At 46.7% G+C, this 27,787-nt stretch overlaps 3 protein-coding genes across 3 annotated transcripts in view; 2 read left to right on the top strand and 1 right to left on the bottom strand.

Moving 5' to 3' along the window:
- Positions 1 to 124: 124 nt before the first annotated feature.
- Positions 125 to 6,683, top strand: ZNF668 (zinc finger protein 668). The gene is made up of 2 exons (XM_069984602.1): positions 125 to 242; positions 4,521 to 6,683. The coding sequence occupies exon 2, from the start codon at positions 4,533 to 4,535 to the stop codon at positions 6,198 to 6,200; it is 1,668 nt and encodes a 555-aa protein (XP_069840703.1). The 5' UTR covers positions 125 to 242; positions 4,521 to 4,532; the 3' UTR covers positions 6,201 to 6,683.
- A 3,946-nt stretch (positions 6,684 to 10,629) lies between these two features.
- Positions 10,630 to 19,032, bottom strand: LOC138800544 (syntaxin-4-like). Its single transcript, XM_069982297.1, has 10 exons — positions 18,913 to 19,032; positions 17,623 to 17,721; positions 17,420 to 17,519; positions 14,695 to 14,769; positions 13,769 to 13,836; positions 13,567 to 13,675; positions 13,365 to 13,438; positions 11,962 to 12,099; positions 11,720 to 11,830; positions 10,630 to 11,643 (listed from the first exon to the last, which is right to left on the bottom strand). The coding sequence occupies exons 1-10, from the start codon at positions 18,940 to 18,942 to the stop codon at positions 11,563 to 11,565; spliced, it is 885 nt and encodes a 294-aa protein (XP_069838398.1). The 5' UTR covers positions 18,943 to 19,032; the 3' UTR covers positions 10,630 to 11,562.
- An 8,130-nt stretch (positions 19,033 to 27,162) lies between these two features.
- The window catches only part of STX1B (syntaxin 1B), a 106,714-nt gene continuing 106,089 nt past the window's right edge, over positions 27,163 to 27,787 (top strand). Inside the window, exon 1 of the mRNA XM_069982303.1 lies at positions 27,163 to 27,247. The gene's annotated coding sequence lies outside the window, so the exon portion shown is untranslated. The remainder of the gene's footprint in view (positions 27,248 to 27,787) is intronic.

Below are 27,787 nucleotides of genomic sequence, written 5' to 3' on the forward strand. Positions count from 1 at the left end.
CGGGAGACTGAGCACAGGGGCGCTCGCCTGTTCCTCAGCTCCTTATGTGTATTGCACTGTACGTAATCAATCGGACTTTTCGGCACTTAGTGGGGGAATCTTATATTGAAGCACAGTGCACTTCCGCCATCGGCTCCTCCTCCAACCCCCAGGGTCCTAGGTCCGGCTATGTTCATCTTTGTCTGCTGGCTGGGAGCTGAGTGAGGGGCGCAGAGGGTGGGCTCCCCGTCATCTGCCCTCAGGTAGGTGCCCTGTGTGTCACGTGTGTGTGCTCCCCTGTACTGGGCGGCTGTGACGTCACATACAGCTGTATACAGAGGCAGGGGCTGGGTGTTATAACCCTGTATACTATGTATACAGCCTGTGCCTGTATACACTGTGTATTTATATACAGTATACGGGGTAATTCCCTCAGTCTGGTCCTTATATACAGTATACGGGGTAATTCCCTCAGTTTGGCTCCTTATATACAGTATACGGGGTAATTCCCTCAGTCTGGCTCCTTATATACAGTATACGGGGTAATTCCCTCAGTTTGGTCCTTATATACAGTATACGGGGTAATTCCCTCAGTCTGGTCCTTATATACAGTATACGGGGTAATTCCCTCAGTCTGGTCCTTATATACAGTATACGGGGTAATTCCCTCAGTCTGGTCCTTATATACAGTATACGGGGTAATTCCCTCAGTCTGGCTCCTTATATACAGTATACGGGGTAATTCCCTCAGTCTGGCTCGTTATATACAGTATACGGGGTAATTCCCTCAGTCTGGTCCTTATATACAGTATACGGGGTAATTCCCTCAGTCTGGTCCTTATATACAGTATACGGGGTAATTCCCTCAGTCTGGGTCCTTATATACAGTATACGGGGTAATTCCCTTTGTCTGGTCCTTATATACAGTATATGGGGTAATTCCCTTTGTCTGGTCCTTATATACAGTATACGGGGTAGTTCCCTCAGTCAGGCTCCTTATATACAGTATACAGGGTAATTCCCTCAGTCTGGTCCTTATATACAGTATACAGGGTAATTCCCTCAGTCTGGCTCCTTATATACAGTATATGGGGTAATTCCCTCAGTCTGGTCCTTATATACAGTATACGGGGTAATTCCCTCAGTCTGGTCCTTATATACAGTATACGGGGTAATTCCCTCAGTCTGGCTCCTTATATACAGTATACGGGGTAATTCCCTCAGTCTGGTCCTTATATACAGTATACTGGGTAATTCCCCCAGTCTGGTCCTTATATACAGTATACGGGGTAATTCCCCCAGTCTTGTCCTTATATACAGTATAGGGGGTAATTCCCCCAGTCTGGTCCTTATATACAGTATACAGGGTAATTCCCTCAGTCTGGTCCTTATATACAGTATACGGGGTAATTCCCTCAGTCTGGTCCTTATATACAGTATACGGGGTAATTCCCTCAGTCTGGTCCTTATATACAGTATACGGGGTAATTCCCTGGGTAACAACCTTTGCCTGTATACACTCTGTATTTATATACAGTATACGGGGTAATTCCCATAGTCTGGTCCTTATATACAGTATACGGGGTAATTCCCTCAGTCTGGTCCTTATATACAGTATACGGGGTAATTCCCTCAGTCTGGCTCCTTATATACAGTATACGGGGTAATTCCCTCAGTCTGGGTCCTTATATACAGTATACAGGGTAATTCCCTTTGTCTGGTCCTTATATACAGTATACGGGGTAATTCCCTTTGCCTGGTCCTTATATACAGTATACAGGGTAATTCCCTCAGTCTGGTCCTTATATACAGTATACAGGGTAATTCCCTTTGTCTGGTCCTTATATACAGTATACGGGGTAATTCCCTTTGCCTGGTCATTATATACAGTATACGGGGTAATTCCCTCAGTCTGGCTCCTTATATACAGTATACGGGGTAATTCCCTCAGTCTGGTCCTTATATACAATATACGGGGTAGTTTCCTCAGTCTGGTCCTTATATACAGTATACGGGGTAATTCCCTCAGTCTGGCTCCTTATATAAAGTATACGGGGTAATTCCCTCAGTCTGGGTCCTTATATACAGTATACAGGGTAATTCCCTTTGTCTGGTCCTTATATACAGTATACGGGGTAATTCCCTTTGCCTGGTCATTATATACAGTATACGGGGTAATTCCCTCAGTCTGGCTCCTTATATACAGTATACGGGGTAATTCCCTCAGTCTGGTCCTTATATACAATATACGGGGTAGTTTCCTCAGTCTGGTCCTTATATACAGTATACGGGGTAATTCCCTGGGTAACAACCTTTGCCTGTATACACTCTGTATTTATATACAGTATACAGGGTAATTCCCATAGTCTGGTCCTTATATACAGTATACGGGGTAATTCCCTCAGTCTGGTCCTTATATACAGTATACAGGGTATTTCCCTCAGTCTGGTCCTTATATACAGTATACAGGTAATTCCCTCAGTCTGGTCCTTATATACAGTATACAGGGTAATTCCCTCAGTCTGGTCCTTATATACAGTATACGGGGTATTTCCCTCAGTCTGGTCCTTATATACAGTATACAGGTAATTCCCTCAGTCTGGTCCTTATATACAGTATAGGGGGTAATTCCCTCAGTCTGGTCCTTATACACAGTATACGGGGGAATTCCCTCAGTCTGGTCCTTATATACAGTGTACGGAGTAATTCCCTCAGTCTTTCTCCTTATATACAGTATACAGGTAATTCCCTCAGTCTGGTCCTTATATACAGTATACAGGGTAATTCCCCCAGTCTGGTCCTTATATACAGTATACAGGGTAATTCCCTCAGTCTGGTTCCTTATATACAGTATACAGGGTAATTCCCTCAGTCTGGTCCTTATATACAATGTACAAAGTAATTCTCTTAGTCTGGCGCCTTATATACAGTATACAGGTAATTCAGGTGTACAGGAATTATTTTTGTTCTAGAATTCATCCTGAGTTAGGATTGAGATGGTTCTAAAATTGATCTTGGGTTCTAGGTTCTAGATTTGGTCCTGGGCTAAGCGTTGGTCCTGAGTCAGGAATAGGTACGTTCTAGAGTTAGTTCGGATTGCTGTAGAATTGACTCCGGGTCTTGTTTTGGGATTGATCCTGGGTTAGAATTATTGATGGATTAGGGTTAATCTACAATTCATCCTGGATTAGGATCTTTTTAGAATAGATTTTTGGTTACTATCAGGTTGGATCTAGAATAGAATTCGTCCTGAGTTTGTTTTAGGGTTGTTCTAGAATTGACCTCAGGTTAGGATCAAGATGGAACTAAAATTGACGGTGGGTAGAGCGGTTCTAGATTTAATCCTGGGCTCGGCTTGTTTTAGAATTAATCCTGAGTTTGGTATTGTCTGGTTCTAGAACTGATCCTTTGTTGGGGTGGGTCCAGAATTGATCCTGGTTTAGTCTGGTTCTAGATTTAATGATGTAGTATGTTACTTCTGGATTAGTATTATAGTAGTTCTAGGATTTCTGGTTATGATCGGGGGTAGTTGGAGAGAGAATTGATAACCCAATGATTTTTGGGTGTTTGGGTGTATAGCAAGCTTTAGTCCTTGGGTCAGCTGTCGGCTAGTGAGTTTGGCCATCTGTATGAGGTGCATTGAGGCCTCCCGGGATATGGAAAATTACTGCCCGACCCCTTGGTTCTTGAATAAGCCACCGCACTCTACCCCTCCCTAACACGGGAACGTTTGGTGGTGCCTCGCATATGGGAAGGACGGGTGAGATAACGGTCAGTTATTAAAGGTGTATGCAATAAGAGTGGTTCTAGAATTGGTACTGGTTTAAGGTCACGGTAATACCAGTTTAATGCTGATACCAGGTAAAGATTAGGGTGATTCTAGCATTCATTTTTGGTTATGCTGGTTCTAAAATTGATCATGTTCTAGAATTACCTATTGATAAGGGTTTGAACCAATCAAGTATTGATTAGGATTATGGTGATTTTACTATTGATGTGGGTAAGTTGCCTTCTTCCTAAAAAGATGCCACACTTTTTCTCAGGTTATGTGTGGCATTACTCCTCTCCATTCATTTAAATGGATCTGAGCTGCACTACCACACACTGGAAGCAGCCATGGTTTTCTAAGCCTGGATTACACCTTTAAAATTTGTGTGGTTCTAGAATAGAATTGAGTGAAGATTAGGATGATTCTAGAATTGATCTTGGATTATGCTGGTTCTAGAATTTATTCTGAGTTGGGCTTTTTCTAGAGTTACTGATTGATGGGGGTTTATGGTAGTTCTAGAGCTAATTTTGGGTTAGTATTAGGGTGGTTCTAGAACTGAACATGGTTTAGGATTAAGGTGTTTGGAACTGATCTCTGATCTTCAGTTTATAATGGTTCTAGAGTTGATTCTACGTGAAGCTTGATCTAGAATTACTGATCAATGAGGGCTCGGATGGTTCTAGAATCGGTACCTGGTTACATTTAGGGATGTTAGAACTGATTGTGGGTTCAGCTAATTGTAGAATGAACTATGTTTATCTTTTCTTTTCAGGCCCTTCACGTAATGTCGGGGCAGGAGGAGTCTGTAGGAGAGATTGAGGTGTCCATCGAGCAGGAACCTCAGCAATCTCCACGATTTGTGCAATGTGGCCGACGCTTCCGCTGTTTGATCTGCTATAAAACCTTCCCCAACCAGCCTCGTGCCAAGCGCCACTGCCTCGCGCACGTCTCAGCCGATGACTCCAAACCTGCAACCCCCAAGACTCCCGGGCCAAAGAACGAGCCGCGGCACCAGTGTGTGTACTGCAACAAGTCCTACAAAACCGCCTCACTGCTAAAGAGTCATGTGCGCAGCCACACGGGGGAGAAGCCATTCGTGTGTAAAGAGTGCGGCCGCTCCTTTATGCAGCCTATATGTCTGCGGGTACACATGGCCACACATAGCGGGCAGCTCCCTTTCCAGTGCAGTCAGTGTGGAAAAGCCTACGCCACTCCCTCAAAGCTACGAATTCACGAGCGGCTGCACACCGGTGAACGCCCATTCTCATGTCCCGATTGCGGGAAAGGGTTTGCAGACCCATCCGTTTTTCGTAAGCATCGGCGGAGCCATGCCGGGCTGCGGCCCTATCAGTGCCAGCTGTGCCAGAAGTCCTATAGCGAGCTGAAGGATCTAAAGAACCATGAACGAAGCCACACCGGGGAGAAGCCCTTCCTGTGCTCAGACTGCGGCAAGGCCTTCTCCCGTGCGTCTTCTCTCACATGTCACCAGCGCATCCACGCTGCTGAGAAACCGTACAAGTGCCCCATATGCAACAAAGACTTTACCCAGCTGTCTTCCTATCAGAGCCACCAACGCACACACTCTGGGGAGAAGCCTTACTTGTGCCCTCAGTGCGGCCGAATGTTTTCCGACCCCTCTAGTTTCCGGCGGCACCAGCGAGCCCACCAGGGCGTTAAGCCGTATCGATGCGACAAGTGTGGCAAACCATTCCGACAGCCAGCTGATCTGGCCATGCACCAACGTATCCACACAGGTGAGAGACCCTTCCGATGTCCGGACTGCGACAAGACATTTGTAGCATCTTGGGACTTGAAGAGGCATCGGCTGTCGCACAGCACGGAAAGACCTTTCCAGTGCATGGAGTGCGGCAAAGGCTTCGCTGAACGTTCTGGACTTAGTAAACATCAACGTTCCCACAGCGGTGAGAGACCCTACAAGTGCGAGGAGTGTGGGAAGACATTCATTGTGTCCTCCAGTCTCCGGAAACACGAGCGTACCCACATGAAGCCAGAACAGGAAGCCAACAAGAAGAAGGAAGAGTCCACCACCTGTGACAAGTGCTCATTAACGTTCCAAAGCGTGATGGACCTGAGAAACCATCAAAGGACCCACCCAGAACTCAGGCCCTTCCGTTGTGACCAGTGCTACAAGGGCTTTGTGGACAAGGCCGGACTGAAGAAGCATCAAAGGGTCCACAGTGACGTGCGCCCCCACTTGTGCCAGCAGTGCGGCAAGGGCTTCCATGTCCCCTCCGACCTACGTAAGCACCAGAGGACACATGCCAAGGAGGCCAAGGGCAAAGAAAAGGAGGAAGAAGAGGAGATCACCACCTTGACCCTCCATCCGGCCTCCGTTGAGCCTCAGCCTCTCTTCGATCCTCTTGTCTCCTTCTTAGAGAAAGTAGCTGAAGGGAACATGGAGGTGATCGAACCATCACCCACATCGAGCTGAATGTTCTCCATCGACTATGTGACTGCATGGACCACAACCAACACACAACACAGGTGGCCATCTTGTTAGATCAGCCCTCAGCCCACTAGTTGGAGGCACTTTGTGCCATACTGCTGTTACTAATTCAGAGGATTTTTGGTGTTTCCAAGATGGCCGTCTCTGTGTGTACTAGGAGCGGTCACTGAAAGATGAAATTCCTAATGAACCCCTTTACATGAACTATTTGTGGGGATACAATGTACATTCTAGGAAGGCCTAGTAAAATATATGAGGGTTACTGCCATGGTAGGCTGGCGGCCATGTCGTTTACCTGACTTGGTGTCCGTGGGATGTTCAGAAGGAGCCCTGCGGCCTGGATTTACAGAGAGGAATGTGAAGCGGAGATTTGCACACATGTAGAACCCCATGATGAGCGGAAGTCATGTGATCAGGACACGATTCAGTATTTTTTCCGTAAAATAATAAAGATTTTGCCTTCAGTCAGTGTATGTGCCTAAGGAGAATTATCATTATGGTGCGAAACCAGGAGCTCATGGATTTAAAGTGATTCTCCACGTTATAGGAATAGGGTTAAATGGGTTTTCTGGTATCAGAAAATTGTATTTAGCTCACCCCAGGATGTATAACTTTCCAATATAGACCTAGTACTAATAGTCCTGGCTTCAGTGGCTTCTCCAATGGCAGGAAATGGAAAATAGGACTACAAATTTTGTATTGTCCCCAGCTCCTCTCTCCCGTGACATCGCATCATCCTCTGACGTCACAGGAATCATAAATGTTCTTCGCTGAGATGTCATCTGGTGAAGGCCGCGAGCCTGGGGCCGCACTACTGAGAGATCCTGATGTTGTCGTTGAGATCTTGTGTGACTCCAGTTCATCATTCATATCAATATCTACATTTTGCCTGCGTGTTATTGGGGCTATGGAGTATATATGTGGATATTGATGGTGATTGGACACTACACATGGTCTGCATGACAACACGGGACAGATACTTGTATGGTATTCAGCAGCAGCTTTAGGGAACATGGCTCCAGATTTACTGTTTTTTTTCCCAATTGGATTCTATGAGACAGTTTTTTGTTTGTTTTTTAACCCAGAATCACTAATTATGCAGATAAAAATCTGATGATAAATGGTCCCATCCATCCTCCCTTCAATACGGAGCAGTCATCCAGTTCCGTTTGCATAAAAGCCCCCAAAGGATGATGCCCCCCTGCTTTACAGCTGAGGACTGTGTTCTTGGGGTTGTACTCATCCCTCTTCTGCCTCAAAACACGTCGAATGGAGTGGATACCAAAAAAAATGTATTTTGGTCTCATCTGTCCACATACCCTTCTCCCATGCCTCCTATGGATCATCCACATGGTCAATGGTGTTACCATAGATTCTGTCTCTTACAGGTGAAGTTACCTACCATAAAATTATACTCCTCTCTATTCTGTGTAGGTGGGAAAACTTGCTAAGGCTGGGTTCACACTACGTTTTTGCAATCCGTTTTTTGCACAAAAAAAAAAAAAAAAATGCAAATTTTCCATTGAATTCCATTCTAAAAAAAAAAACGGATCAAAATGGATCCATTTTTTTTTAAAGCGGTAGTGCGGCGCTAAACAATTATTCATTCTTATTACAATGATGTAATCTTCGGGCGGCCGGCCGAACCGCTCCAACTGTCCCTCGTGCCGACCGCCCTCTGCCGCGTCATAAGCTGCTCAGCGGCGATTGGCTGAGCATACCTGTGCTCAGTCAATTGCGGCTGAGCAGCTGATGACGCGGCAGAGGGCGGCCGGCACTAGGGAAAGTCGGAGCGGTTCGGCCGGCCTCCCGAAGACGAAGTCATTGTCCCAAGTTGGCGGACGGGGATCGACACGTTCAGGTGAGTATAGAGCACTACACTTCCGGGTCTAGCGTGGGTGGGGGGAAACACGGGGAAGGGGGCCATTCACTAACATAACATAAATTACAAAGTTGTATAACTTTGTAATGTGTGTTATTTAGTGAATAATTGTTTAGCGCCGCACTACCCCTTTAACGGACACCAAAATAAGGTCAACTAGGTTTTTGTGTACATAAAAAAAAAAAATTGATCCGTTTTGATCGGGGTTTTTTTTTTTTTTTTTAAATAAAGGAATTCAATAGAAAAACGGATGCACACACATGCATTTGTTTTTTCCATCCATTTTATTTCCAAAAAAACGGATTTAAAAAACACAGCCTAAGTGTGAACACAGCCTAAGTTATCAATGTATCAGATACTTATTTTTCCCACCGTATATGTATATAACAGGGAGATGGTGATGCGGGGTGTAGGGGCTGGCCAGAGGTGGTGACATCACCCAGAGGGCAGAGCTTAGAGACAAGGTACAGCCTCCTCCAGTGCCCCATTTGTCATGATTTAGGCGTAAATCATGATCCAAATCTACAGCTTTGGTACGTCGGGCGCCAGGCCAGCCGGATTCACTAAGATGTGTGCGCCTCTTAATGAATGTGGCCAGGGGAAAGGGGGCGGGGCTTAATTTAAGACTGGCGTACGACAACACGAGCCTTTATAAAAAAAACAACCCATATTTTGTACAGCAAGAAATCTGCAGCATCAATGTCCAATTTAACCGTAGTAAACAGTGATGAGGAAATTTGCCACTAGTTGTAAGTGAATCAGCTGCCGCTCCTTATTACAGCAAAGTCGACAGATGTGGAACTGGCCTTAGTGGTCTCCAGTATTGGGGGGGGGGGCACAGTAAAGTCACTGGTGGTTTAGGGCAGTGAAAGAGGTATAAAGTAGAAAAAGCTAACACATACTGAGATTACACTATATATATATACATATATACACAAAACACAACAATCACTGAACTCAGGGAGAACTGTGAAAAATTCCATTGTAGTACTCATTTACGAGTCTCCATTGATTGTCCCATACAAAATTTGAATATGCAAAAAAGGGGTCCGTGGAGCCTCAGTTAAGAGTCTCAAAACACGGGAATAGCCAGATACAATCAATGGAGATTCGTAAATGAGCACTCCATTGGAATTTTTCACTGTTCTCCCTGAGTTCAGTGATTGTTGTGCTTTGTTGGTCTATTTATCATTGCCCCAGTAGCCAGAATCCTGCTCCACACTGACGAGGGGCAAATACCCCGAAACTGCAGTCTGTGGATGGATGCCTAGCCTTGGTAACCCTTGTCTTATGTCGTTATACTCGCCACAGAGTTAGACTTTGACTTACAGGGGCCACCCTGGTGTTTCCCTATTTAGGTCCCAAAGCTCACAACAGAGTGAGGACCTGAGGGACTACGTATCAGGGTGGTTTGGTGCTCTCCCCACTAGGAGGCACCCCTTGGCAATGGGCTTCCTTCTCTGGAGGGAGGAATATCTGGCTATTCCCGTGTTTTGAGACTCTTAACTGAGGCTCCACAGACTCCTTTTTTGCATATAAAAAAATATATATATATTTTAAAATATTGGTATGCTAGGCTGTATATGTAATCCTATACTGAGCTGTGTAACCAAGAAGAGTGATCCCACTGTATAGATCTCTAGTGACATCACATCTGCAATACTGTGTCCAGTTCTGGAGACCTTGGTTGTCCAGGATAAAATGATATTTAACTAAGCTGCCAGGCTGTGGGGGACATGTCAGTAAGGTATACTTACCTGTCCCACTCCTCTGCCGAGTCCCAGGCTGCCCACACTCTGCCATTGTGGTGACACGCCATTCCCTCCAGAAATGGAAGCTCAGCATAGAGTCTATGCTGAGCTATTTTGGGTGGGAGCGACATGTCACCAGATGTTTTCGACTTGCTGACAGCAGTGGAGAGTGGGCGGCCCCGGAGAGGGACAGGTAAGTATACCTCATTTACATGTCCCCCACAGCCAGGCAGCATAGTTAAATATCATATGTTAAAGGCCTAAATAAGGTTCAGGAGGGAGGCACCTTTAATTAACTGAACACAACGTGTACTGTATATTCTTATGAGCAGTATCTGGGAGGAGGCTTCCCGACACAATCCCTGTATGTGGTAGCACGACTCCTTGCTGTAGAGAGGCTGCCGCAAACAGCCGTCGTTCGGGCAGCCTGTTTCTAATAAGAATATACAGAACACATGGGAAAGGTACCCTGCTCTGTAGAGCACTGTGCAGCAGCGTTTGATCAGAGCTTAGACAGCCCTGCAGTTCCCGACACAAACTTGGTGGCAGTAGAGGGGCCGTATCACCCCTTACTGCTGCCACTCAACACAAGTTAAATGATAGACAACTATACATTTTAATGAAGTTATATTACAAAGCAATGTATTAGCAGGGGGAAAAAAAAAGTTCTTTGAAACTCCAGGGTTCCCCTTTAAGCTCCTTGTTAGAGGACAGCAAGTTGTGCAAAAGCTACTGAAACACTGTGGAACCTTTGTTCATTCACATTGGAAAAGACTCGGAATTTAAACATATTAATAGTTTATTTAATACAAGAACTTTATAAAAAGAACACTGAGTGGAGTAGTCAATACGAGAGCCGCTCCACGGACACAGAAGTCCAGCATGAAACGGGATGCAGGGACCGGTGATGGACATCCAGGGAGACCTGCAGGCAGCTATGGGCCGGGGCAGTCAGTGGGCGCAGCAATCCGTGGGGTCACTACAGACACACAAAGTGCAGTCCCCTCTGTGGTGATGGGGCTGGTAGGATGACGCGGCAAACTACAGCTGGTCAGGGCGCAGTCAGAGCTGCATTCACAATTCTGCAACTAGGAATATGGTGCACATAGCTATGGCTGTGACCTGAAACAAACTACACAGTAACTTATCAGTATACGGAGACTTAACCTGTAAAATAATGTTAAAAAGTGTCACCAGATTATTATACAATTTATATTCAATGTTAGGACAGTGAGTGAGCGACCCATAGCTCATGTATGTACGGCACGTGACCCCTACACTGTGACCTCATGACAACACTCATTTAGAAGTCGCCCGTTCATATAACAAAAACACCAACATAACATGATATCAGAGACTGTCATAGAGATGCGGGCACCAGCAGGGGGCAGTCCAAGGACATGAGATAATATACAGCAAGTCAGAGCCAGGCTTATCGTGTCTATGTACAAACATTAACGGAGGCAGCATCCCTCGCGGAGATAACGCTATAATAGTAAAATATAAGGCACACACGGAGAACACACACAGTGTTGGTATTAGGGTTACCCTCCCCCGCCCCAGTCCACGGGTCCTGTATTCAGAAGCACCTCGGCTCAACCGGCAAGGAGCCTTCTCAGTGGTGGCTACAGGGATCAGGACAGCATCGCTGTAAAATACAGATATAAATGGGGCGGTTAAGGGGGCGCGGGGATCATCTTCTACTCATCGCCTTTCAGGTTGTGAGGGACACTGTGACGATGAGGACGACAACGATGATGAAAATGGCCAAGCAGATGGCGATGTAGAGTTTCTTCTGCAGGGAGGAGAGATGGATGAGTACAATGCGTCGGGCACATGAGGTATAACGTAAGCGGTGGGCTCACTCTCACCTTACGGGCCTTTTGTCTGTTGTCCACCGCCTGCCCCAGCTGCTGCTTGGCTCTTTCCACATAATCTGTAGAATGTAAAATGTTCTTCTCGATGCTGTCTATCGTCTCCCCCTGAGATGGAGAAAGTGAGGACAATGAAAAATGAGGAGAACGCAGGGAATAGACCCCAGAAAGGACGTGTGGCTTCAGGTCGGCCCTCCCCCACAGTTATGTCCTGGCCACATAATGGACATATGCATCACCTGCGCTTCCACCTCCATGGCGAGGTACATGAACATATCGTGAAGCTCCACAATGCTCTTCTCCAGTTTCAGGATCTCCTCATGTCGGGCTTCAATCTCATTTAAAGCCTGTTTAGTGACTTGTGTGTCCTTCAGGATCTGTGGAGAGAAGTTCGCTGGTCACACAGACATGCCCACCGGATACAGCCAAACCAAAACACACCTGCCGCAACATCCATTACACTGCATATTTCCTAACACCAAGCCATGCCCACCACTTACCCATAGTAACTTCCACTCACTGACAAAACCCACCACTAGCCTCCGCACCCTCAGCCAACCACCAACACCCACCACTAGCCTCCACACCCTCAGCCAACCACCAACACCCACCACTAGCCTCCGCACCCTCAGCCAACCACCAACAGCCACCACTAGCCTCCGCACCCTCAGCCAACCACCAACACCCACCACTAGCCTCCGCACCCTCAGCCAACCACCAACACCCTCTACTAGCCTCCGCACCCTCAGCCAACCACCAACACCCTCCACTAGCCTCCGCACCCTCAGCCAACCACCAACTCCCACCACTAGCCTCCGCACCCTCAACCAACCACCAACTCCCACCACTAGCCTCCGCACCCTCAACCAACCACTAGCCTCCGCACCCTCAACCAACCACCAACTCCCACCACTAGCCTCTGCACCCTCAGCCATTCACCAACACCCACCACTAGCCTCCGCACCCTCAGCCATTCACCAACACCCACCACTAGCCTCCGCACCCTCAGCCAACCACCAACACCCACCACTAGCCTCCGCACCCTCAACCAACCACCAATACCCACCACTAGCCTTCGCACTTTTAGCCAACCACCAACACTAGCCTCCACACCATCAGCCAACCACCAACACCCACCACTAGCCTCCGCACCCTAAGCCAACCACCAACACCCACCACTAGCCTCCACACCCTCAGCCAACCACCGACACCCACCATTAGTCCTCATATCGTTATTCAATCACCAACACCCACCACTAGCCTCCTCAGCCAATCACTAAAACCCACCAGTAGCCTCCACATCCTCAGCCAATCATCAACACCCACCAGTAGCTTTTAAATCCTCAGATAAACACCAACACCCACCACTAGCCACCTCAGCCAATCCCAACACCCACCATTCGTCCTCATATACTTATCCAATCGCCAACACCCACCAATAGCTTCCTCACCCTCAGTCAATCAACAACACCCACCAGTAGCCTATGTATCCTCAACCAATCACCAACACCCTCAGACAGTCACCAACAACCCTCCAGCGCCCGCATCCTCCACCAATACCGACTCCAACCATGGTCTCTTTCATCAGTCTCTAACATCCCAGTACCCCCCCTTCTCCCATCTCTGCCCCCCACCCTCTTACATTGCAGGTAAACACGTCCGTCTGTCCGCTCTCCAGCATCTCATCAAACTGTTCATCAGTAACATTGTGTCCGGCTGTGAAACAACAAAAGGAGCATTATGGTGTTGTGGACCTGTCACACTACTGGCTTCTTAACATATATTCAGCCATGATGACTACAGTACTACTACCCCCACTGTCCACTCTGCCTATGGGCACGTACTGATCTGGAGCTGCCGCTTGATCCTCTTCACATTGCTCTCTCTGTACTGGGTCTGTAACACGTTACACCGGTTCAGAATATCGATGAATTGCTTAGAGAGAACAGAGTGCTGGAAGAGAAGAGATGGAGGACAAAAATAAACACTACTGGTTACATACTGACATTTACCTTGCCCCCCCCCCCTCCATTATTATAATTATACCTGAGTCTTCTTCATCCGCAGGTGGACCGACCTCTTGACCTCCTCATCCTCGTCCTTTATCTCAATCACTATAATAAACCAGGAACCACAGTGAGAGCTGGACCCAACCAACAATACCTACCTCCTCCCATGGGCCCCAATCACCTAATCCCCACTCCCTAAATCCTCAACCCCAGAGCCCAAACTACCAGCCCTGACCCCCAGCTTCATAGATTCAATTACCTGTTCTAAAGTACCTGCCCTAAGGGCCCTATTCCACAGTAACGATAATCGGCCCCATTTGGCCCGATTCGGCCGATTATCGTTCGGTGAAATAGAGAGAACGATCAGCCGATGATCGTGTCATCGGCTGATCATTCATTTAGGGCCAGATCTAAAATCATTGTTCCCCCAATGCACATCGCTACGGTTGAACAGCGGTGCGCGGCGGGCGACCGACGATTTGAGAAGAAGCAGAAGCAGTAATACATTACCTGTCAGGACTTCTCCTCCGCTCTGTCTTCGTCCCCGGGTCCCTCGCCATCTAGCTTCAGAATGGCCTGTCAGCTGACGGAGCGCTCAGCCAATCACAGGCCAGGACCGCCGCGGCCTGTGATTGGCCGAGTGGCCTGTCAGCTGACCGGCCATTCTGAAGCTAGAGCGCGCGGGACCCGGGGATGAAGACAGAGCAGAGGAGAAGCCCTGACAGGTAAAGTATGATGCTGCAAGGGCTGCAAGGACATTGGTAACGATGTCCCTACAGTCCTCGCTCAACGATGATCGGGCCGTGGAATAGGCCCGGTAAACGAGCGGCGATCTAGCAGATCGGCACTCGTTTACATCGTTGATCAGGCCCTCCTCGGCCCGTGGAATAGGACCCTAAGCCCCATGGGGACCATGTACAAGACCAGATCTCCCCCCCACCGATAGCCCCCCAGTGCACTCACGCTGTAGTTTGCTGCGGATTTCCTTTGCTAAACGTTTGATCTCCTCCCGCAGAAACTGTAAATCTTTCTTCATATCTGAGAACAGAGACCGGTACAGATCACAACACAAGCAGCACATAAAACAGCGAGATTGTAATAGTGCAACATGTATCACCCTGTATACATGTATAATGTTAGCCTCATGCCACAACACTAGTGCGGAGCAAGGTCAGTTATATGCGGCTATTATAGAGTACTGTGGGGTCAGTTACATGCAGCTATTATAGAGTACTGTGGGGTCAGTTACATGCGGCTATTATAGAGTACTGTGGGATCAGTTATATGAGCTATTATAGAGTACTGAGGGGTCAGTTATATGCGGCTATTATAGAGTACTGTGGGGTCAGTTATATGCGGCTATTATAGAGTACTGAGGGGTCAGTTATATGCGGCTATTATAGAGTACTGTGGGATCAGTTATATGCGGCTATTATAGAGTACTGTGGGGTCAGTTATATGAGCTATTATAGAGTACTGAGGGGTCAGTTATATGCGGCTATTATAGAGTACTGTGGGATCAGTTATATGCGGCTATTATAGAGTACTGTGGGATCAGTTATATGCGGCTATTATAGAGTACTGTGGGGTCAGTGACATGCGGCTATTATAGAGTACTGTGGGATCAGTTATATGCGGCTATTATAGAGTACTGTGGGATCAGTTATATGCGGCTATTATAGAGTACTGTGGGGTCAGTTATATGCGGCTATTATAGAGTACTGTGGGATCAGTGACATGCGGCTATTATAGAGTACTGTGGGATCAGTGACATGCGGCTATTATAGAGTACTGTGGGGTCAGTGACATGCGGCTATTATAGAGTACTGTGGGGTCAGTTATATGCGGCTATTATAGAGTACTGTGGGGTCAGTGACATGCAGCTATTATAGAGTACTGTGGGATCAGTTACATGCAGCTATTATAGAGTACTGTGGGATCAGTTACATGCGGCTATTATAGAGTACTGTGGGGTCAGTTACATGCGGCTATTATAGAGTACTGTGGGGTCAGTGACATGCGGCTATTATAGAGTACTGTGGGATCAGTTATATGCGGCTATTATAGAGTACTGTGGGGTCAGTTATATGCGGCTATTATAGAGTACTGTGGGATCAGTTACATGCGGCTATTATAGAGTACTTTGGGGTTAGTGACATGCGGCAATTATAGAGTACTGTGGGGTCAGTTATATGCGGCTATTATAGAGTACTGTGGGGTCAGTGACATGCGGCTATTATAGAGTACTGTGGGGTCAGTTATATGCGGCTATTATAGAGTACTGTGGGGTCAGTGACATGCAGCTATTATAGAGTACTGTGGGATCAGTTACATGCAGCTATTATAGAGTACTGTGGGATCAGTTACATGCGGCTATTATAGAGTACTGTGGGGTCAGTTACATGCGGCTATTATAGAGTACTGTGGGGTCAGTGACATGCGGCTATTATAGAGTACTGTGGGATCAGTTATATGCGGCTATTATAGAGTACTGTGGGGTCAGTTATATGCGGCTATTATAGAGTACTGTGGGATCAGTTACATGCGGCTATTATAGAGTACTTTGGGGTTAGTGACATGCGGCAATTATAGAGTACTGTGGGGTCAGTTATATGCGGCTATTATAGAGTACTGTGGGGTCAGTGACATGCAGCTATTATAGAGTACTGTGGGGTCAGTTATATGCGGCTATTATAGAGTACTGTGGGGTCAGTTATATGCGGCTATTATAGAGTACTGTGGGGTCAGTGACATGCGGCTATTATAGAGTACTGTGGGGTCAGTTATATGCGGCTATTATAGAGTACTGTGGGGTCAGTTATATGCGGCTATTATAGAGTACTGTGGGGTCAGTGACATGCGGCTATTATAGAGTACTGTGGGGTCAGTGACATGCAGCTATTATAGAGTACTGTGGGGTCAGTGACATGCAGCTATTATAGAGTACTGTGGGGTCAGCGACATGCAGCTATTATAGAGTACTGTGGGGTCAGCGACATGCAGCTATTATAGAGTACTGTGGGGTCAGTGACATGCAGCTATTATAGAGTACTGTGGGGTCAGTTATATGCGGCTATTATAGAGTACTGTGGGGTCAGTGACATGCAGCTATTATAGAGTACTGTGGGGTCAGTTATATGCGGCTATTATAGAGTACTGTGGGGTCAGTTATATGCGGCTATTATAGAGTACTGTGGGGTCAGTGACATGCAGCTATTATAGAGTACTGTGGGGTCAGTGACATGCGGCTATTATAGAGTACTGTGGGGTCAGCGACATGCAGCTATTATAGAGTACTGTGGGGTCAGTGACATGCGGCTATTATAGAGTACTGTGGGGTCAGTAACATCCGGCTATTATAGAGTACTGTGGGGTCAGGACAGAGGTCGCTTTAGTGCGGCCACAGGAAGAGCGCAGCTATTAGAGAGTACTGCGAGGTCAGTCAGGGAGGAGGTCACCATAGTGTGGTCACAGGTGAGTGCCGAGTGTCTACAGTATGAGCAGTCCCTCAGTAACATGTAGCTATTATAGAGTACTGAGGGGTCAGTGACTCGGTGCTACTACAGAGTACTGCAGGCTCAGTCAGGGGGGAGGTAACCATAGTGTGGTCACAGGTGGTGCTGGTGCAGCCACAGGGAAGGCTTGCTGGTCATTGTAGTCACTAGTAATGGCGGCATTGGTCACTTACTCTCCTCCGGCAGCGGCTGGCTCAGGATCTTCACCTGACTGGCTTCCAGTTCAGTCACTTTGTTGCTTAGAGTGACCATAGATTCCCGGATCTCACGAGTCTAAGAAAGCACAGACAGAAAGGCAATGTACTGCTGGAGTGAGGAGAGAAGAGGCGCCCCCTGCTGGTCTGTACAGAACATGAAGGACTGGGTCACACATTACCATCTTAAAGAACTGGTAGTCAGTCTCCGATTCATCGCTGCCGCCATTGCTGATCGGGATGAAGACTTTCTGCTCATCAGCCTCGGAGTCACTGTCCCCCTGAAACATAAAGGGGTCAGAAAGGGGGAGACGCAGCCCGACAATACAAGGGGGGAAGATAAGGAGAGCCACTTACACCCCCCACACACACACACACATAGCACCTGATAGGACTATGCTGGGACATGTAGTGCTGTATAACACCTGATAGGACTATGCTGGGACATGTAGTGCTATAACACCTGATAGGACTATGCTGGGACATGTAGTGCTAGAACACCTGATAGGACTATGCTGGGACATGTAGTGCTGTGTAACACCTGATAGGACTATGCTGGGACATGTAGTGCTAGAACACCTGATAGGACTATGCTGGGACATGCAGTGCTATATAACACCTGATAGGACTATGCTGGGACATGTAGTGCTATAACACCTGATAGGACTATGCTGGGACATGTAGTGCTATATAACACCTGATAGGACTATGCTGGGAAATGTAGTGCTATATAACACCTGATACACTATGCTGGGACATGTAGTGCTATATAACACCTGATAGGACTATGCTGGGACATGTAGTGCTATATAACACCTGATAGGACTATGCTGGGACATGTAGTGCTATATAACACCTGATAGGACTATGCTGGGACATGTAGTGCTATATAACACCTGATAGGACTATGCTGGGACATGTAGTGCCATAACACCTGATAGGACTATGCTGGGACATGTAGTGCTGTGTAACACCTGATAGGACTATGCTGGGACATGTAGTGCTATAACACCTGATAGGACTATGCTGGGACATGTAGTGCTGTGTAACACCTGATAGGACTATGCTGGGACATGTAGTGCTGTGTAACACCTGATAGGACTATGCTGGGACATGTAGTGCTATATAACACCTGATAGGACTATGCTGGGACATGTAGTGCTATATAACACCTGATAGGACTATGCTGGGACATGTAGTGCTATATAACACCTGATAGGACTATGCTGGGACATGTAGTGCTATATAACACCTGATAGGACTATGCTGGGACATGTAGTGCTGTGTAACACCTGATAGGACTATGCTGGGACATGTAGTGCTATATAACACCTGATAGGACTATGCTGGGACATGTAGTGCTATAACACTCTCCTGAGGCTGGCCTGTGGGTCAGTACAGGCAGTGATAGGCGTCTGTCCCGGCTTGCTGTCACTTGTAGTCCCCCTCAGGCCGCAGCACCCCTCACTCACCTGGTTCAGCTCCTTGGTCCGGTCCCTCATTCTGTCACCCGGTTCTCTCTCACTCTCTTCCCCAAACCCACTTCTCACAACTTTCCCTTACTTCCACTGCCACTGCGCATGCTCCGCCCCGGTCACGCCCACTGCACCCTTCCTGCGGCAGAAGCGCCATAGAGTTGTCCGAAGATGGGCAGGAGAGGGGCGGCGCGGGGCATGCCGGGATGCTGGAGGATGGGAGCTCCCGAGTATATAAGGCGGCCCGCCAGGCTGTGGTTCTTGGTTAGGGAGTAGCGCGGGAGGCGGCATGAGGAGAAGTGACATGGCATTCACTGGTATCTGTGGCGGCCAACCACGGAGCGATGTGCTCATCAGTATCAGGAGGAAATATTCGATTATCGCTTATAATGATGGCTGGAATGGGCGGGTTAACCCTGAGCCATGTATTCTGAGAACGTGACTGGTTTTCTGTCAGGGGCTGTGAGGAGATCTTCTGGGATGAGCTTCCTTTTGTTAATGGCGCCATTTTGGATACTTATAATTTATTAACCCTTTTAAGATTGGGTATATTTTCTATTTTTACACCTCGAGCAGTAATATTTAGAGCAGTGATTTTCAACCTTTTTTGAGCCGCGGCACACTTTTTATACTTAACCCTTTAAGGACATGGCCCATTTTCGTTTTTACGTTTTCGGTTTTTCCTCCTTGTGTTTAAAAGGTCATAGCACTTGCATTTTTCCACCTAGAAACCCCCATGACCCCTTATTTTTTGCATCACTAATTGTACTTTGCAATTACAGGCTGAATTTTTGCATAAAGTACACTGCGAAACCAGAAAAAAATTCGAAGTGTGGTGAAATTGAAAAAAAAAACGCATTTCTTTTATTTGGGGGAAATGTGTTTTTACGCCATTCACCCTGGGGTAAAACTGACTTGTTATGCATGTTCCTCAAGTCGTTATGATTAAAACGATATATAACATGTATAACTTATATTGTATCTGATGGCCTGTAAAAAATTCAAACCGTTGTTAACCAATATACGTTCCTTAAAATCGCTCCATTCCCAGGCTTATAGCACTTTTATCCTTTGGTCTATGGGGCTGTGCGAGGTGTCATTTTTCGCGCCATGATTTGATCTTTCTATCGGTACCTTGATTGCCCATATACGTCTTTTTGATCGCTTTTTATTACATTTTTTCTGGATTTGATGCGACCAAAAATGCGCAATTTTGCACTTTGGGATTTTTTTGCGCTGACGCCGTTTACCGTGCGAGATCAGGAATGTGATTAATTAATAGTTCGGGCGATTACGCACGCGGCGATAGCAAACATGTTTATTTATTTATTTGTTTACTTTTATTTAAAACCTGGGAAAAGGGGGGTGATTCAGACTTTTATTAGGGGAGGGGGCTTTTTACTATTAACAACACTTTTTTTTTTTTTTTTTTTTTTTTTTTTTTACACATATACTAGAAGCCCCCCTGGGGGACTTCTAGTATATACACTGTGATCTCTCATTGAGATCTCTGCAGCATAGATATGCTGCAGAGATCCATGAGATCGGCACTCGTTTGCTTTCGGCTGCTGCAGCCGGAAGTAAACGAGTGCCGAGCCGAGGACGGCGCCATCTTGGACGCGTCCCCGGCCGGCATCAGTGACGGAGATCGCTCCTCCGGGACAAGGTCCCGGAGGAGCGATCTCCCCCACTAGACACCAGGGAAACGTTGCCTCCGGTAATCGGAGGCAGCTGTCAACGTTGACAGCTGCCTCCGATTAGCTAATTAGCGGGCACGGCGATCAGACCGTGCCCGCTAATAGCGGCGGTCCCGGGCTACACGCGGCACCCGGGATCGCGGCACTTCAAAGCGGGGCCGCCGCGCGGCCCCGCTTTGAAGTGCAAGTGAGGACATAGGACGTACCGGTACGTCCTATGTCCTTAAGAGGTTAAAAAAATCCCGGGGCACACCACCAACCAAAATGGCACAAAATGACACTAAAACAGTACATATTATACAGATAGTTATTAATAATATAGATTCTAAATGTATTTATACTCACTCAGTGTGAAACCTGGGCCTGTTTTCTTCTCTCCCCTGTGCTTCTCTCCTGTGCTTCTCTCCACCATACTTCTCCCCCCTACTTCTCTCCTGTGCTTCTCTCCACCATACTTCTCCCCCCTACTTCTCTCATGTGCTTCTCTCCACCATACTTCTCCCCCCTACTTCTCTCCTGTGCTTCTCTCCACTATACTTCTCCCCCCTACTTCTCTCCTGTGCTTCTCTCCACCATACTTCTCCCCCCTACTTCTCTCCTGTGCTTCTCTCCCCCCTACTTCTCTCCTGTGCTACTCTCCACCATACTTCTCCCCCCCCACTTCTCTCCTGTGCTTCTCTCCACCATACTTCTCCCCCCTACTTCTCACCTGTGCTTCTCTCCACCATACTTCCCCCCTACTTCTCTCCTGTGCTTCTCTCCACCATACTTCTCCCCCTGCTTCTCTTCACCATACTTCTACCCCCTGCTTCTCTCCACCATACTTCTCCCCCCTGCTTCTCTCCACCATACTTCTCCCCCCTACTTCTCTCATGTGCTTCTCTCCACCATACTTCTCCCCCCTACTTCTCTCCTGTGCTTCTCTCCACCATACTTCTCCCCCCTACTTCTCTCCTGTGCTCTCCACCATACTTCTCCCCCCTACTTCTCTCCTGTGCTTCTCTCCACCATATTTCTCCCCCCTACTTCTCTCCTGTGCTACTCTCCACCATACTTCTCCCCCCCACTTCTCTCCTGTGCTTCTCTCCACCATACTTCTCCCCCCTACTTCTCTCCTGTGCTTCTCTCCACCATACTTCCCCCCTACTTCTCTCCTGTGCTTCTCTCCACCATACTTCCCCCCTACTTCTCTCCTGTGCTTCTCTCCACCATACTTCCCCCCCCTACTTCTCTCCTGTGCTTCTCTCCACCATACTTCCCCCCCCCTACTTCTCTCCTGTGCTTCTCTCCACCATACTTCCCCCCCCCTACTTCTCTCCTGTGCTTCTCTCCACCATACTTCCCCCTACTTCTCTCCTGTGCTTCTCTCCACCATACTTCTCCCCCTGCTTCTCTTCACCATACTTCTCCCCCCTGCTTCTCTTCACCATACTTCTCCCCCCTGCTTCTCTCCACCATACTTCTCTCTGCTGTTTCTCTCCCCCATCCCCAGGTTTCTCTCCCCCATGCTTCTCTCCCTGTCTCTCCCCCATCCCCAGGTTTCTCTCCCCCATTGTTTTCTCCTGTTTCTCTCCCCCCTTCCTTCTCACCTCCTCCGAAATGGTCGCCGCTGCTGTCCGCCTCACCTACTGGCCGCCCGTAGGACCTGACGTGCTCCTCCAATCAGCGGAGATCGGGAGCGTGGCGCACCACGTACCCGGTCTCTGCTGATTGGATAGGAGGAGCACGTCCGGGCGCTACAGGCGGCCAGTAGGTGAGGTGGACAACAGCAGCGGGGCGATCTGCAGGGGCACCATAGTTTGGGGAACTTTCCCCGCGGCACACCCGACCATGTGTCGCGGCACACTGGTTGAAAATCACTGATTTAGAGGATGGATGAATTCTGTGGGGAGATTTATCCAACATGGTGTAAAGTGAAACTGGCTCAGTTGCCCCTAGCAACCAATCAGATTCCACCTTTCATTCCTCACAGACTTTAAAAAATGAAAGTTGGAATTCTTTTCATTGGAGGAGTTCGCCCTATGGTAAAACTGACTTATGTTCTGGAAAGCAATGATAGGAAACTTCTAGAACTCATATTTTTCCGCTTTTAAAAAGGCTTATTAAAAAAAGAAAAAAAGCTAAATGTGTTTAAAACGAATGTACCATCAGATATATTCATTTTGAAATTTGCCCATGGATAGAATGGCGCTGGTGGAGCGGTTCTCTTTTTGAACTATGGTATGCAAGGTTCTATGCCGGGGTTCAAGCACTGGAGGTGAGCTGGGCTGGCCTGTCCCCCAGTGGGAGGAAACCCCCACCCTTCTGTGACATGGATGCATTAGTATCAATAGAGCTGCATCATAGATGGGCTGGAGTTTCCTCCCGCTGGGGCGGGCCAGTGACATGCATGACATAAACAAATGCACCAGCTTAATGCGAGAAAAACAACAAAAAATGGGTAGGGGACAGAAAATAAATGGGATGGGGTAGGCGGTATCAATGATGCAGTAAGTAATGTGTTCCAGTCCTTGTGTAACAGTCCATATGATTAGCTAGAGAACTTGAGATGGCAGTCCATGGAGTACACATGCGGAGTCCACACATAAGACATGACAAGTAGTGTCTGCAGTGAAATTAGGGCCATGTTAAAGGGAACCTGTAAGAGAGAGAGATGAGTCCGATGCCCATAGAGAATGACGGCTTCCGTCATTCTCTATAGGCGTCAGACCCCTCCATGCAGCGCGCAAGCCGGGCTTCCGGCAGTGATATCTCCGTCCCGGGATCGGCTACAGGAGCAGGACTTGGCAAGATCCTGTATCCTGGGCTCTAGCAGGGGGTCGGGCAGCCTTTACCCCGGCACAGGGGGGGACAGGTTCTCTTTAACACATGTTGGAGTTTCATTGCAGTACTGCAGTGTCTTCACAAAAATTATGCTCAACGGCACAGAGGATCAGAGCCGACATTGCCAATCCCACCTGGACAAAAAACGAGGCATAAACAGTATATCCCATGTAACATAATATCGGATAAAGTTCTTATTGTGTGGCTCAACCTCAAAGATAAAACCTCTACCTGGAGTTCCCCATGAATACAAAGACTACAGAGAATTTGCCTGGACTGTTCTTAACAGTATATAGTAACATGCTTTATAGCAAGCCTCATGGACATAGACAACAATAGACACTCTGTCCCCTTGAGATAAATGTGCGTTTTCTTTGACCTTTTGAAGAGGCCATTTCATATCTGCTATTGTTTCCTCTATCTCAGTGCTTCCCAACCTTTTCCACCTCGGGGCACCCCTTGGAAAAAACAATTTCCGCGGGGCACCCCTACTAAATAATGTTCTACAAAATAAGAAAGCAAGAATTATTACTCACCGATAATTCACTTTTCATAAGCTCCTCATGACAGCACCACAATGGAGGACGTCACCCTTGACCCTATCAGGAACAGGAAATCACAGAGGTTAAAAGGGCACTTCCCACATTCCCCCTCAGTGTAATTATAATGAAACCATACAGGATCATACACTAATAAGGGCGGGAAATCTAAGGGTGCTGTCATGAGGAGCTTATGAAAAGTGAATTATCTGTGAGTAATAATTCTTGCTTTTCACTGCGTCCTCATGACAGCACCACAATGGAGACATACCAACTTAGACTTTCAGGGAGGGACAACCGCCTGGAGCACTTTTCTCCCAAAAGCCAGGTCCTGAGAAGTGTCAATATGCATACGATAATGCTTGAAGAACGTGTGAGGTGAAGACCACGTGGCTGCCTTGCAAATTTGTTCGAGGGAGGCTGATCTAGCTGCCCATGAAGCTGCTGTGGCTCTAGTAGAGTGCGCCTTTAGACCGGTAGGGGGATCCTTCCCCATTGTAGTGTAAGCTTCACAAATGGCTGTCTTGATCCATCTTGCAATGGAGCTTTTTGTTGCTTTTTTGCCTTTGTTGGGGCCTTGGAATTGAAGTAGGAGATTCTCATCTTTCCTATGATCTTTAGTAATTTCCAGATATTGGATAATAGATCTTCTTACATCCAAATTATGAAAAAGTTTTTCTCCTTCATTCTTTGGGTCACTACAGAAGGATGGGACCACGATATCTTGGGATCTATGGAAGTCTGTGACGACCTTTGGAAGGAATGAAGGGTTAAGTTTGAATATTATTCTGTCTTCCAGAATAGTACAAAAGGGATCCATAATAGATAATGCCTGAAGTTCCCCAACTCTTCTGGCCGTAGTTATGGCTATTAGAAAGGCAGTTTTAATGGTGAGGAATTTCAGTGAAATTTCATTAATTGGCTCGAACGGTTCTTTAGAGAGACCAGACAAGACTGTGTTTAAGTCCCAAGGAGGGGCTAGGTTTGTAATTTTGGGCTTCATCCTGGCTACTGCCTTAAAGAAGCGTCTTATCCACCTATGGTCCGCTATTTGGGTATCGTATATACATCCTAGAGCTGACACTTGGACTTTTAGGGTATTTATGGATAATCCTTTATCCAGACCATCTTGCAGAAAATCTAAAATTCTGGGAATATCAGGATGGACCATATCAGGTGGAGAGTCACCGCACCAAGAATAGAATTTCTTCCATTGTTTTAAGTAGATAGCAGAGGTGACTTCTTTCTTATTTTTAAGTAAAGTCTCTATCACTTTTTCCGATAGCCCTCTAGCTGCAAGGAGGGACTTCTCAAAAGCCATGCCGCTAGGTGCAAACTGGCCAGATTTGGATGGCGTAGAGGACCTTGGATCAACAAATCTTCTTGTAGAGGAAGAGCAACTGGGCCCTGGATGGCTAGAGACTTGAGGAGACTGAACCAAGCTCTCTTGGGCCACATCGGAGCTACCAGGATTACCAAGGTTTGGCTTGAGTGGATCTTCTGAAGAGTCCTCGCAATCAGTGGAAAGGGGGGAAATGCGTATGCCAGCTTGGAATTCCAATTTTGCTGTAGGGCATCCAGTGCGTCCGGGTGATCCCGGGGGTTTAGAGAAAAGAACTTTTGTGCTTTCCTGTTGGACCTTGAAGCAAATAGGTCGATCTCTGGATAACCCCATTTCTCTACTAAGCTGGAGAATATCTGGGCATTTAATTCCCACTCTCCCGGAAGGACCTGATGGCGACTTAAGTAATCTGCCAGTATGTTGTCCGTACCTTTTAGATGGATTGCAGAGACAGATGACACTCTCATTTCTGCCCAAGAGAATATTTTTGCTGTCAATCTCTGAAGAAGAGTAGACTTTGTTCCCCCTTTATGTCTGAGATACGCCACCACTGTTGCATTGTCCGATAGGATTTTTATGTCTTTGTGGACAAGAAGGGATTCTGCTGCCTTCAGTGCTTCCCAAACTGCTCTCAGTTTGGGATTATCTGGAATGATTCTGTCTCTCACAGGTAAAGTGTACCTACAAAAAAAACTCTCACAAAACTCTTACACAACTCTCCATTCTTTGTAGCAGGAAAAACTTGCAAAATCGGAAGCATATAAAATACTTATATTCCCCACTTTATAATTGTGGTCAGCTTGAAATGGCTTGCTCCTCTTTTTTTACAGTAAGGGCTGAGCAACAATGGTGGAATTTCGAGTGGAGCCCGCGTTGCGGATGCTGCTTGAAATTCAGCCTGTCTAATTGATGCAATGAGGTTTCGTGTCAATTCTTTGAGCATAGGCACACAAGAAATCTGGTTGAAACAATGGGACAGGCTGAATTTTAAGCGGCCTCCGCGACGTGGGCTCCACTTTAATTTCTGCCAGTTTTGCTCAGTGTGAACGGGCTCTTAGAGAAGTTTTCAGAATCTTGACTTGGGCTGAACGTCTGGCCAACATCACACTTCACACTTGTAGATGGCAATAGAGATGCCGTGGGTAGAACAGGAGCTGAGATCTGCTGTGGCTGATGGTTATAAGTAATTAGTAAAAAACAAAATGGGATCAGGTAGTATGAGCCAAGCTACATCCTGCTGCCCACACATCCTCTACCACACTTTAGTGTGTGTTTGTCAAATGTCTGACATATTGGGGCTGATTTACTGATGTGTTCCGACATATTCGCTATTGCTACACAAGTTTTCCAAAAACCCAACAAACCCGTCATTTGTGTCAAAAGAAAAATGTCAATGTGCGTATTGTGGGTGTGTAATGGGTGTGTCCTTTAAGACCCGCCACTACAGACATGTTTATTAAGCAAAACGTCAATTTTTTTAATGGGTTTTCTAGTCTAAAAACCAGCAACTTCTACTATGGTGGTATGTTTGGGTTTTAGTTTTGTCTTTATTTATGATTTATTTAGGGCAATTAGACAAATTAATGAATTTGACACAAAAAAAAAAGAACAACCAACAGCATAAGGGTGCCCTTACCCAAGGCCAAGTTTAGGATGGCAAAACTGGACTTACTTATAATTGTGTTAACACGTACAGGGCTGTTTGTTTGACTCCTCTGGCCTGGATTGTTGTCCTGATTTGTCTTGAGTGTGTGTGTAATTGTAGTTACCTTTGCCTTATCTGTCATCTCCGTTTCCATTTAGGTTTCCAGTGAAATTTTTTGACTTCACACTGATGTCCATTGCTGCTTTTGACAACTTGCTCTGACTTTTCAAAATACACACATGAGAAAGGCTATGACCCCTAAAGAGCGTCTTCTGATCACGTTGAGGTACGTCATGTTTTTGCATTTGTCCTAAGGTAGAAATGTTAGTAAAGCCTGTATTTATTGTATGTTTTTGCGGATCCTTGCAACTGGAAAGTCTTTTACCTCACTGCATTTCCAGTTCTTAATGGGTATCTCAACCATCTTGGGGATTGTGAAACATACATGTGGCATAATTTGGGAAAAGTTGTGTCCAACCTGGATGCCTATTCCTACTGTTAACACCTGACTCCAGGTGGCGAATGGCTTTCTGGAGTGAAGTCATTTTCCTAACTTTATAGGTGCAATAGATGGTAAACATATCTGTGTTCAGGAGCAGCCACATTCTGTATTTTAGATTTTGTAAGAGATATTTATCTATTATTCTAATGGCTGTAGCAGATACCAACTATAGTTTTGTGGTGGTTGATGTTCACGGATATGGCAACTTATTCGATTCAAGGCCTCCAAAATTGGATGACAACTTCTCCTGAATCAGATATCTTTGCCACCTCCCAGACATCTTCCGGGTACCAGTGATCCTGTCCCATTTGTTTTTGTGTTAAA

Source organism: Dendropsophus ebraccatus, chromosome 9, assembly GCF_027789765.1.
Source record: "Dendropsophus ebraccatus isolate aDenEbr1 chromosome 9, aDenEbr1.pat, whole genome shotgun sequence".
In the NCBI taxonomy this organism is placed as follows: domain Eukaryota; kingdom Metazoa; phylum Chordata; class Amphibia; order Anura; family Hylidae; genus Dendropsophus; species Dendropsophus ebraccatus.